The sequence below is a fragment of the Nannobrachium achirus genome (assembly GCF_963921795.1).
Source record: "Nannobrachium achirus genome assembly, chromosome: 9".
NCBI lineage: Eukaryota > Metazoa > Chordata > Actinopteri > Myctophiformes > Myctophidae > Nannobrachium > Nannobrachium achirus.
The window spans coordinates 35,454,583-35,468,651 of NC_137818.1; the positions used below are offsets into that span (position 1 = coordinate 35,454,583).

Here is a 14,069-nt window from a genome sequence, read left to right on the forward strand (position 1 = left end):
CCTTTACCCTCGACCCAGGAATAACCAAGCATGTTCCTGCTGGGCGAAGGACTGCGCACAATGTAATAAGGCAGTGGTCCTCAACCTTTTCAGGCCGCGACCCCCAAAATAATCTTAACTGGGGACCCCTCCCACCCTGACAAGCACTACGAGTTGAGGCAGTGCATCTTGTATAAAACGGTTTGATTGTGAAATTAGCAGATCTACATGCTCACAGCGCCTCGCAAGAGCATGTAGATCGTCTATTTTCACAATTTCTGCCTCTAATATTTGACAATTTGACCAATGTTTAATATGTCATTTTAGAGGTATTAAAAAGTCCTTAAATTGTCACTTTAGACATGTGCAGATACCCTCTATACACTTAAACTTTATGTTGGTTTGTTCACTGTTGAGTGAGAAAACAATGTTTCACATTAAGTTGATCATCTGGGGACCCCCCAAAATATTTTGGGTCCCGACCCACAGGTTGAGAACCACTGTAATAAGGGACCAGGCCATGCATGAACTGCCTTAAATGTAATCAGTAAAAACATTCAAATAATCCCTAAAAACAGACAGGCAACCACTGTAGGGAAGGTCAATTTGTATCATATGTCCATATTGAACTAAAACCAGTAGAAGAGAACATTACTAATATATTCTCTTCACATGGTTTTAGTTAAAAGATGAATAAGAAATCTCGATCAACTATTAAGGATCAGACCCTGGGACGTGTACATGATCCTACATCAGTAACAACACAAGGATCAGAGTCAGCACACAAATAAAATGTGATCCTGAGAGAAGAGGAGGGGGTATAAGAAGAGGAGAGTATAGCAAGAGTTTATTTATTGATGCTGTCATGTGTTCTGTGTTGCATGCATTCTCTGAGCTTCTTTTTCTGTATTCTATGTTCTGAGTTCTACAGTATGTTGTGCTCTACAGCAGTCGTCCTCATGGGCATCTGTGTCATTTTAAACTTTAGTGTTGGCTATTCTAAAATAGAAGATGTATGTGTGGTGTCGTGTGAGCTCCTACATCTGCTATTTAAACGAAAAATCTTGAAAGTGAGAAATGATTGATTGATAGATTGATTGCTTGATTGATTGATTGAAGACTTTATTAGAAGTATGCATAGAAAAAGGTACAGTTTCATGATGGTACAGTTCACTGGTACAAGGTCAACTAAAAGGAGATCCTAGAAAAGCACTTGGCTTATTTACACAGGAAACACAGGAAACCAGAACTACTGATTTAGAAGGCTTTAGAATCAGCTTAGTAAAACATGACTCAGGTCTGCCAGGTTTTACAATATGTTTTACACAGGCCACACACGCACATATGCACACATGCACACATGCACACACACAATCATACACATTAGGGTGACATGGTAATAGGTCAATAGGTAAATCCCTGCCTCCAGCCCTCCACTTAACCCAAAGAGCAGGCTGGTGACTTGTCTGGTTTCCCCCGCCAGCAGCATGCTATATAAATACACACATTAATACACAAACTTGGAAACACATACCTCACACTCTCACACACTGATGCACATGAAACACACTGATGCACATGAAAATGCACAACACACATAGCCTACCGACAGTACTTCACACATACACACAATGCCTGTGTAAATGGCATTATGTGATATTTGTGATGTCTAGAGCTGTTTGCTCATGCAGATATAGCTTGTTGATTATCATGGCCATGCAATGTTTAGTTTATTTTTTGCTGTGTCTTTTTGCCAATTGTGCAGCAGGGCAGCAGCTTATGATGAAAAGTAAACGTTGACTTGGTGAATGGAGATATTTGAGGACATTTGTTATGTGCTATAACATATCCAGGCTGATTCTATTGCTATTGGAATATTGTGCGCGTGCGCAATATTCGTGCGTGCGTGCGTGCGTGTGTGTGTTACATACTGCATGTACATGCTGCATTGTCTGAAGGAAGCCAAAACAAAATACGTTCTACTCTTACCGGTATGTACCTGTACACAAGATGTAACAATAAAGTCTACCTTGAACCTTGAAACTTACAGTATGATTTTAATGGTGGATGGTTACAAATCTACGTATTGTAATAGCGGATACTAATTACCAGTAAGACGCCTAAGGGCGAAAAGCGACCTTGCACCATGTCTTGGCCATCTGGCCAAATGGATTTGGTTCCCCTGACATCACAGTGATTATATATTGGCATTCACAGATATGGGCTTAATATTGATGAAATCAGGGATCTCCATATATGGGCATAAAATGGATTTGGTTCCCCTGGCATCCATATCTCCATACATGGGCATAAAAGGGATTTGGTTCCCTGGCATCACAGGGATCTCCATATATGGCAATAAAAGGGATTTGGTTCCCATGACATCATAGTGATGTCAGAGAGTCAATCAACAAAAAAGACAAGCGTTACCCATACAGACAGACAAACAGACAGACAGACAGATACAGTCAAGATGTCACGGCTCTGTAGTAAACTGCGACCTATGGTCGCAACAATATTATTGCAGGTAGGAGAAGAAGCTGCAAGGGGTGTGATGGGGGGGGGGGGGGGGGGTTCAGCACACCAAAGGAAACTGCAGGGAAGGAGCTGCCATTCATTTGAACAATAGCAACCTCATGGTGGCGCTAGAAGAGGAGCATGTGAGAAATCAGGGGCGGAGGTTGTGGTTTGCCAGCCAAGGAGTGTGTGTGTGTGTGTGTGTGTGTGTGTGTGTGTGTGTGTGTGTGTGTGTGTGTGTGTGTGTGTGTGTGTGTGTGTGTGTGTGTGTGTGTGTGTGTGTGTGTGTGTGTGTGTGAAGTTTGGCATGGATAGGGGCAACGGTGCCGAAGATAAGAGTAGGGCCAAAAGTGTGACATGACGGACAGACAGAGGGACTGGCGGAGGGTCAGCCTGTGGAGGTTTTCATAGTAACTTGGGACCTGGTGTTCTCAATAATACAACAATAGTTTGGCTTGTTAAAAATGTTATAGGTAATTATGTTATGATATAGGATACTTGGTTAAATACAAAATGTGGGGTTTCGTACGAAAACAACTTCTTACGTAGATAATAATAATAATTATACAACAGAAAAAAGCCATTATGTCTAGGAGGAAAATAACGGCAGGGGAAAGAAGAAGTGCTGCAGGGAGGCTTGTTTTAGAAACACCATGGATTATTGTAATTGCTCTCTTGTTTATCAGTAATGGCCAAATCTCACACAAAGTTGCTTTAAGTCTCCTTTTTTTGTCAGTCACGATTATTTGTGTTGATGTTGAATTGCATTATCCAATCCAATCCAATCCACTTTATTTATAGAGCACATTTAAAACAACAGTGTTGAACCAAAGTGCTGTACACTCAAAATATACTAAAATACCAAGAACAAAAACAATACTCATTAAACAGAGGGAGAAAAAATACATTGAGGTTGCAAAATATAGACAATGCCTATGACAGGGGTCAAAAGAGGGTCCGGGACCCCTAGGGGGTTCTCAGAGTTACTACAGGGGGTCCTGAGGTCCTCCAAATCTTTGTGTGATAGAAAAAAATGTTCTCCTTTTTTGTTCTCCACCACGAGGCACACAACGCCTCGCGGTGCGAGGCGTTGTGTGCTTGTAGATCGGCTGTTTTCACTAGTTTAAATAATTTTTAAAATGATAAATACAAAACGAACATTTTGGACATACAAGGTTTTCACCCGACGACGACACTATCATAAATGAAGTGATTCCAATGATTTGGTCCATTAATTCATTATTGTCTGCTCTCTCAGGTGTGCTGCAGTAGAATGAGAAATTGTCTTCTCATTATGACATCATCACTGCCCACCGTCAATCATCATCACAACTTCTTCTGGATTGGATTCACCGCCCGTCAGTCACCTGCCTGTCCCCGCCGCCGCCTCCTCCTCTGTCTCCTCCTGCTGATTGGCCAGAAGGCTCTTCCTGTGGGCGCGACCGTACCCCACCTGCACCACCAGCACCACCAGCACTTCCACTCCCCCCACTCCATCAAGATTCCCGGTGACATAACGCTGGGGGCACTGTTTCCTGTCCACTCTCGCGGTCTCAGTGGAGTTCCTTGTGGAGAGGTGAAGAAGGAGAAGGGAGTCCATCGTCTGGAAGCCATGTTGTACGCTCTGGACCAGATCAACAGTGACCCGGACCTCCTCCCGAACATCACCCTGGGAGCCAGAATCCTGGACACCTGCTCGAGAGACACCTACGCCCTAGAGCAGTCTCTGACCTTCGTCCAGGCACTGATACAGAAGGACATATCAGACATTCGTTGCTCTAATGGTCTACCACCGATCATCAGGAAGCCGGAGAGAGTGGTGGGTGTGATCGGGGCATCAGCTAGCTCTGTCTCCATCATGGTAGCCAACGTTCTACGCCTGTTTGAGGTATTATCAATATTATTATTATTGTGGTGAGTAGTTGTGATTGCTCGATAGAGATTAGAATGAAAATATTCCATAAATTGGAGATTCTCGTCTTTCTAATAATGTCAATATTTTAATTCTCCAATAATATTTAGAGGTCAAATAACACATCGACTGTCATAAAATAGTGTGACAGTTTATGTGTCACCAAACCATGTGTGATAATAAGTAGTGTACTGTATTATGTACTGTATAGATAAACAAGTAAAGTAAGTAAGCCTTGCCAAGCCATGCCAAGGCCCTATCTATATTCTGTGGTGTGGAGGCAGCTTGCCCTCTGGACATGTCGCAGGGACTTACCCCCAATCCAACCCTTGATGCTGAGTACCAAGCAGGGAGCACTGGGTCTTTGGTATGATCCGGCCGGGGATCGAACCTCGACCTCCCAATCTTATGGCGGACTGGGCCACTGAGCTGGGATAGATAACTTACGCTAATTTCATTTCATTACATCACTTTTGGTGGCAAGGGAAAACTCCCCCTTAAGTGGAAGAAACCTCAGGCAGAACTAGCCCTGAAACATGATGGTCGTATGACACGAACATCATGCTTCTACCACAACCTGGTGTCCAGCGGGGTAGCCAATTTGCCTCAGCAGGCTAAACAAACGTTCAGATTTCACAAAGTGCTTAGTGAAGGCTCTTGTGTCAGAATACGGGCCGCTCAACCAGAATTACTGGCCGCTACAGTATTGTTTACAGCAGGGGTCTTCAACGTTTTCAGGCCGGGGACCCCCAAACTGATGGGGAGATGGAGCAGGGACCCCCTACCACCTCGTAGGGTGGGGGGGTCGGGGCTACGACATATTTTTTATTTTAAACATGTACAAGTTACAGCGAGCAGGGTGGGCCGTACCACTACCATTTCTAAACATACTACTTATTAACTGAGAACCAATGTCAACAATATCATCAATCTGTCAATTGCATAGTAATCATGTATTCAAGCTATTCAAAATGGAATCATGATTTAATTTTTAACATAAATGTGAAAAATGAAAAAAAAAAAAAAAAGAAAAAAAAACATTTTTTGAAATCTTTTTTTTTTTTTTACCAATAATTTCGCGGACCCCCTGCAGTACCTCCGCGGACCCCCTAGGGGTCGCGGACCCCCTGTTGAAGACCCCTGCAGTAATAAAAAACCTTTGAATCCAATCGTTTTCTGTTCTTCCTTGTATTTCCTGATTTTCCCCATGCGCATCAACCCCTTCTATCGGTTGTAACATGCTTAGTTTTACTTCATTGTCAGAGGACTTTTAGACTTTTAGTGCAGCTAAGCACGTTACAACCGATAGATGGGGCTGATGCGCATGGAGAAAACCAGGAAATACAAGGAAAAACAGAAAACGATTGGATTAAAATGCTTTTTATTAAACAATACTGTAGCAGCCAGTAATTCTGGTACGTTGTTTTTGAAATCTGAACGTTTGTTTAGCCTGCCATGCAGGCACGTGCACATAGACATCAAAGGGGGCTTGAGCCCCTGCCCTTTTTACCCGTCTTTAAAAAAATGCCCTTTTCAGACCATGAATTCAGCATTTACTATGGCGAAAGAAATGCAAATGCCCCTCTTTCCATGCCATACCCAGAGCTCTCCTGAACGTGAACACAGCATTTTAATTTGAAAGAATTTGTCCTCTGTGTAGTGTGTAGAAATCCATGTCGTACACCAGCATCTCCAGTAGCTAAAGAGTGCGGGGTCGCGCCCTGAAAATAGCTGATTTACAAGCTCTCAGCGCGTTGAGAGCAACGATTCCCATTTAGGGAATTTCAGCCCCTGGCTCTCTAACATTCTCTGTACGTCCCTGCTGCCGTGGCAAATTGGCCACCCCACTCGACACCAGGTTGAAGCATGACGGTCGTGTCATATACGACCGTCATGTTTCAGGGATAAGGCAGAAAAGGCTCCATGGGGGTGACCAATGACCATCTGCCTTGACCGTGGCGGGGGGAAAGAGAGGAGAGAAACATAGAGAGCGATAGCAACAACAACAATAATAGCAGGTATAATAATAGCAAGTTTAACATTTGTATACTAAAATAATAGCAATAATAGTAGGTGTAACAATAACATAATATAAATTAGCCTCTATGTTGACAAATGTAAATAACATGCAAATCAACTGACAAGATTTTATTTGGAATATGTAGGGCAAAAATCTTCCTCCTTTGTGTGGGGCCATCAATGTAAATTATGGTCAAAATGTCAACATAGCCCATAACCTGGGAGGGCCTTTATGGGTGGCTACCATACTATGGGGAACAAGCCAAAAATATGACTGTTTTTTTTTTTTTTTTCATTTGTCTGGCAAATAATATGATTGATTTATCAATCGAAACACTGTATGCCTTTATCAGCCCAATTGCTGTCATGGATGCCGGCTTGTGACACCACATCAGCTCATTTCAGCGTGATCTTACTGCTTTGGTTTGCTCTTTAAGTGTGAGAACCAATCACTGGGGGCTGGCCGTGGAACAGGCTGGCGAGTTGAGCCAGAAAAATAGACAAATAGAAAATAAGGATTTAGGGAATAACTAATGAAGTGATTCATGTTTAAATAAGCACACTCCTTTGGTGCACTCGGTAGGCAGCATCCCCTTTAACATACAGGGACAGAGCATTTCGGTGAGCAGGCAGTTTTGTGATACATGACTAGGTTGAGGACACTGGAGAGGGCTATTCCCCCAAATATTCCTCAAGTTTTAGCCCTAGATAACAGAGTGCAATACATAGACAACACATACTGTAGTAGACAATGAACTTTAACTCAAGTCCAGATCCAAGACGGAAGCACATCTATCTGTCTGTGACATCTGTTGTCTGTATTTAAGTAGGCATTATTTTTTTAAAGATATCTTTGGCGCTTTTCTGCCTTTATTCATAGTGCACAGCAGAGAGAGAGACAGGAACATGGAGTGACATGCAGCAACGGTCGTCGGGCTCGGGACTCAAACCAGTATATGCACCTTAACCGCTAGGCCAGTGGAGCCCAACATTTGTTAGGTTTTAATGCCTACTTAATTCTATACACTTGGAAGCTGTCCCAGCACTGCATCTGAGCACCTATTGTAATCCTGTATACATTTCTTCTATGATTATTTGATCATGGCCTCCACACACTACCATTGCCATCTGCAGGATCTTATCTAGGTTTCTTCATGCCTGGTATTTATGAGCAATGCAGTCTGATCTCAGTCAATTTATTACCATAGCCTCTGGTACTATAGTGCATTGATTTGGTTCCCAAATATATGTTTTACTTGAAGCCCCTCTTACATCTGATAACATCTTAGGCATCTCTCTCTCTCTCTCTCTCTCTCTCTCTCTCTCTCTCTCTCTCTCTCTCTCTCTCTCTCTCTCTCTCTCAGACATTTATAATTGTTACAATGTGAGAGTTAGCTATTTTAAAGTTACAGGAAAACAGATACTGTATTAGGAATTGGAATATCACACGGAGAACACATGCAGACAAGGTTGGGAGTTTCTTTTTTTATGATTTTGTGCAACAAAAAGTTTGATTAACTCAAAACAAACTAGAAAAATATTGTTCCTTCGAAACAATTGTGGGCTCGCTTCAAGCCAGAAAACAATGGCTATAAAAGCACAAAATGTCAAGATCGCAGGCAGTGCTCTCTTTGACGTTACTGACGTCAAAGATTGGTCCATTTTGTTCCAAAAATTGTGCAAAAGTTGACCCGCTGGTGGCGCTATAACAGGCCAATGTGAGAAGGTTAGTATCTGTTCCTTGACCTATTGGGAATGTGCTTGCAAGATTTCACGCACATCCCAGGCTGTGTTCATGATTTGAGGTGTTTTTGGCTTTGGCCACTTTATCGCTGCTTGCAGCTATATTTATTATTATTATTTTATATTTTTTTTGTGTGCACTTCATAGGCATGTTAGATAAAGGTCCTTAGATTGCGTGTAGAATGTTTCATGCAAATTGCAAAAAAAATCCTAGAATAAAAACGGGTTTAAGCGTTTTACAAACTGCTCAAAATTATATAGCGCCCCCCTTTGGCCATTTGGGGTAAGATTGGTTTCAGTGATATTTGAACTAACCCTCTACACTATTTTGTCATGAAAATGTGACTTTGCATGTATGATTTAGAGGCAGAAGAATAATTTGCATAAAAATGCAATATTCATTGAATTATTAAAAAAAGCATGTTTCAATTTCTTTTTTAATCCGATCTGACAGATCTTTAGATATTGGTCCAAAGTTCATGTAAAAAAATGTTTTGTGGACGTGACGCGAAAATTCCAGAATAAAAGCGTGTTTAAGCGTTTTACAAACTGCTCAAAATGGCGGAAAATCTAAGGGCGGAGCTTACTTAACAAAGACACAGATGTCTTCCGCTCGAGTCAAAGCACGCATGTAAGCAAGTTGCATGTCTTAAAACGAAACGAGTCATGACTTATGCCCGTTTGAAGTTTGAATTTTCAAACGCTTCGTATAGCGCCCCCCTTTGGCCGATTGGAATAAAATTGGTTTCGGTGATACTTTGACTAACCCTCTACATCTTTGCCAAATGCCATGAACGTGTAACTTTGCATGTATGATTTAGAGGCCGAAGAATAATTTGCATAAAACCGCAATATTGATTGAATTATTAAAAAATTATATTTCACTTTAAAAAAAATCTGGTTGATCAATCTGACCGTATTGGTCCAAAGTTCATGTGAAAAAAGTTTCGTGCGCGTAATGCAAAAATCCCAGGAGGAGATAGATTTTTACTGTTTTTCATATAATTCCAAATTCTGGGGGATCTAAAGGTCAGCGGTCAAAAGTCAGAGGGTAAAAGTTGTTCGGCATGAGGAGACGCATACGTGTATACAGGTTTCATGGCTGGACCTCAAACACAGCATGAGCTATACCTGTTCAAAGTTCGCACTTTCGAAGGCTTCCTACAGCGCCACCATTTGGCCGATTGCTGTAAAAAGTAATAGCACACGTCGCCACAGTAAGCTGAACACATTGATGTTTTTATTTTCATTTTCTCACTATGTATGTAGGAGTTGATAGCGGACAAAGTATTGAGGAGAACTTGATATGTCTGATAGATAAATAATGACAATATCTAGAGTGTGCTCGCCTTATAGGCGAGCCCACAATAATGACAATATCTAAAGTGTGCTCGCCTTATAGGCGAGCCCACAACAAGACCTGACTATGATCTTTGGAGCCCCCCACAAGGTTGGGAAACACGGGCACAGATCATGTTTAATTGTTTTAATAAGCATTTTGCGTCCTGTGGCTCAATGTTTGATTCTGTCACCAACTCAACTCTGCAACAGTTTTTTATACAGACCAAAATGGTATTAATCAACCATGTATCTGTTGGTAAATTGCATGAGGCCTTGGTCAAGTTACATTATAAAAAACCTTCGGGTCCAGACTTAAACCGTTCTTCTTAAAGATAGATGCATATTTTACTGAATGACTTAAGTGATTCAGAAAACATGTCTATGTTCTCCCTCTGCAAAAAGGTTGGCCACTTCATGAAATAAATATAGCCCCATCTCTAAGTTGTCAGTTCTGGTTAAGATCATTGAAAAGCTTGCACTGTACGTGAACAGTTAAAAGAGTTCTTATGTAAAAATTACATTGTCAAATCAACATTCTGCAACAATGTAAGTAACTGAAAGTAATGCAGTTCTCAAATGTTAGGAGGATGCCTGAGAACATTTCTCTCTGCCTGATTTTAGTATTTGTTGCTGTCTGCAATGTTTTGTCTTTAACTTTTTACAGCTGCTCACATGGCCAGCTCTCCCTTGTAAAAGAGATAGTTGGTCTCAAAGAAAATACTGCACATACAGTACAGTACAACAGCCAGCGAGTGATTAATGCTATCATTGTTTCTCCTTGGCATTAATACTGTATATCACTATCTGGTTTTTTAGGCTTTATAAAACAAATATAGATGTATCCATGAAATGTTACTGATAACAGAATACAAAATGTATTCATTATGCTTAAAGTTATACCATGTAACCTTTTTTATAAAACAAATCTTAAAATTGTCCTAACTGTTAAATCGCTAAAGTTTTAGAACACCCACTCCGTTATTTTCAGCTTCAAAAGCCTTCTCTTTATATGTTTTCTATGAGCCGTGAGGGGGGGAGAATTTCGCGGCAAAATGACGTCATCATACACTACCGGCCAATCACAGCGAGGGTTATACACTGCCGGCCAATCACAGCGCATCTTGAAGTGGGGTCGCTAGGGCGGCCATATTTGTAGTCTCCCGTGTGTCTCTATACTCGGGTGAACGGTGAAGCATGGGTAAAGGAGTCTGTTTCTCCGGAATGCCTGAACGCACAGGAACCAGGGACCCCTCTATCTCGGCGAGGTGGAGGCAGACGCGGGGGTGTCCGCGGCGAAAAGCGGCCAAAAGACGCGGACGCGACCGAGGTTTGCTATAGAGCTACTGACCACTAGTTGAGCAACTTACACAGTATAGCTTTAAAAAGCTTTAGTTAACATTAAAAGTCATATTCATGAACAATATATTTTGTACGTGAATTACGTTTCCCTACATAACATTTTTGTAACTAAACAAGGGGTATCCAAACTTATTTTCAAGGAGGGCCACATTAGAAAATTAAAACACCCAAGGGCTGATTACATGCATCTCCTGACATAATGTACCTTCAGCCCGTCACATACATATGCATTGCACATTTATTTTCAATCAATATTTAATGTCAATGGTCTTTTGTCAGGTGTGTGCTCTGAACAAAACACAAATAACGCCTTTTCCCAGCCTTATTTCATATTACCAAATGTAAACAGACTAGAGGTCACATCTACGCCCCCTCGCCTCGTTGTTAACGTGAAAAGCTCATATGGCTAAAAAAAAAGTTTTTTGAAAAAAAAAGTTTTTTGAAAAAAAAAGTTTTTTGAAAAAAAAAGTTTTTTGAAAAAAAAAGTTTTTTGAAAAAAAAAGTTTTTTGAAAAAAAAAGTTAAAAAAAAAATGAAAAAAACATTTTTTTGGGGGGGGGAACTATTGTGGCGGAACTATTGTGCCGCAGCACGTTTCCGGTCGGACATATTTTACGGCCGGACGCACTTCCGGTGAAGAACTCCGCGAATTAAAAAGAGTAATGTTACGTTGCTGTAATGGGATGTACATACATGAAGATTATGTTAATGTGATCGGGACTCGTGCCTAAGTGATGGAATGTACTGGAATGTGGACAGTAGTGCTATTGACTATGCAAACGTGAGTACATCATTTGTTTAGCTAACTGTTAGCCTGGTTTTGACTCTACGTCAGCACGTATGGCGCTGGTGTGACGCGAGGACGTCGGCACGTGTGCCACGTGATCAGTCCTAGCCAATTGGACTGCTTTGGGTCGTCGATCGGTAGAATGCACCGCTCTGTAGAATGCACCGCTCTGTAGAATGCACCGCTCTGTCAGTTCTAGAATGTAATATAGGATGTGCAAGGTAAAAAAAAAAAAAAAAAAAACAGAATAAAATTGTATTTCTTTGACCCCCCTCAGAATGAGAAAACAGGACACAAGGAATCATGACAAATTATACTCTGGGAAAATATTATTTTTATAATAATTTATAATACAATTTTAGAATAAAGCCGTGGGCCACAATTGGCCTGCGGGCCACACTTTGGACTAACGTATTGTTATTGAGTTGTCATCAGGTAGAAAACACATTTATTACAGAAATAAATGGCTCCACAATCCACATCCATGCACATTACTTCCTAACACAAATTCCATTTGTTTTGTGCTGGTAGAATTCTACTTTTATGATGATCTAATCATGGAGATATACTGAGCCTTGCACTAGGCTTTACATTTACCTGTCAGCGGGCAATTTGCTCATTCACCATGGAGAACGTTATGAAAACCGATACACATTCAGTGTAACCACATCCCAATGATCCCACACATGCTTCTTTCACAATGTCTGCAAAACATAGTGGTTACACAATGACGGTTGTCTTTTATTCACTCTGCTTTTCTCTCTGTTCCATATGGTATATTGATTGTAAGCCACCTACCTAGGTTATACTGTCTCATCATCGTTGTCATCATCATCATCATCATCATCATCATCATCATCAAGTTCTTTTTTTATGGTGACGCAGCATTGAGAAAGTCAGGTGGCAAGTGTAGGCGCATCAGACCAGGTCAATCCACAGTCTTCTATGCACCATGGTGGGGCATTTTGCAGGGTCTTTTCAATCCAGTGGGTTAGGTTTGTAAGTGCAGGGGCTAAGGGGCATGGTTTATTAAGGGCATTCTGTTAACATGGCCAAAGAAACGGAAGGCATCTCTGAGGCTATTTGTCCTGTTTGGGTGTGTATGGTTGAGTTGCCTATGAAGTCAGACCAGTAGATCGGATAGCTTTTGAGTTGTTTCATAAAAGGGTCTATATAGTTGGGGCGAATCCGATACCTCCGTGACCACGAGAGCAAAGGTCCATTTCTCAGTGGTTTTGTCAATTATGAAGGTTAAATAACAAATTGAGCTCCCATGTCTCTCGCAAAAATGCGGGCAAAATGTTTGACAGCTAGGGTAATTTATGAATAAATTACCCTATAAATAAAAATTACTCCCAAAAAATCTGCTTTAAATTGGATGTGAGGGGTCAAACTAGGGGTTGTAATTATTCTGAATCCATTGCAAGCATTTGTTTTGCATAAAAAACATTCCTTGGGCTAAAAACGGACCCCAAAAGACTGTGAAAAGTGATGACTCATCACTAAACCATTTTTTCCTTTATAGTATAGTGTACAGTAAGTGAATGAGACTGAAAATTACCCTAGCTGTCAAACATTTTGCCCGCATTTTTGCAAGGGACATGGGAGCTCAATTTGTTATTTAACCTTCATAGTTGACAAAACCACTGAGAAACGGACCTTTGCTCTCGTGGTCACGGAAGTATCGGATTCTCCCCAACTAATAGCTGTTTTGAGAGCTTGTGGTGGTTTTGCTTGCACTGATTGGTCAGCTACTGCCATATCAGCCCATAGGCTGATAATAGCAGTATCAATGTTTCTCATTTCTATTGTGTTGCATTAGGACAGACGATTAAATTGGTCATTTTAAAGTCAATATGTTTTCTATGGACACAGAGATTTTATCTGGTTTCATTTGACTAAAAATGTCTAATCCACAGATTCATAATCTCTTCCTCTGTCTGTCTGTCTGTCTCTCTCTAGTAGAGAGTGTTTTTAACACTCTCTACTAACGCCTCTCTCTCTCTCTCTCTCTCTCTCTCTCTCTCTCTCTGACTCTGCCTTCTCTTTCCTCTTTGCTATTTCAGTGATTCACACACATACGCACGCACGCACGCACGCACGCACGCACGCACACACACACACACACACACACACACACACACACACACACACACACACACACACACAGTTGGTGGTAATGTGATTGTTTGACACAGTTCCCTCAGAGGGTTCAACACTGTTCACAATATAATCCTGGAAACCAGTGTGCACGTGTTTGCATGTGTTATGTATGGACAGTGGTGTGGTGTGTGTCAGACTGTAAGTCAAATTACACTACTGAAAAAGAGATTTCCGTTACAGATGTTGCAAGTCAACTCCTCAGGCAAGACATTCCATTGTTGAGGAAGCCATGATCAATCACCCTTACATT

At 41.3% G+C, this 14,069-nt stretch overlaps 1 protein-coding gene across 1 annotated transcript in view; it reads left to right on the forward strand.

Annotated features, from left to right (window-relative positions):
* Positions 1-3,790: 3,790 nt before the first annotated feature.
* Positions 3,791-14,069, forward strand: part of LOC308290801 (metabotropic glutamate receptor 6-like) — a gene marked incomplete at both ends in the record, with an annotated part of 39,458 nt that continues 29,179 nt past the window's right edge. Inside the window, one exon of the mRNA XM_080732710.1 lies at positions 3,791-4,384. Coding sequence (XP_080588836.1) covers positions 3,791-4,384 — 594 coding nt within the window. The remainder of the gene's footprint in view (positions 4,385-14,069) is intronic.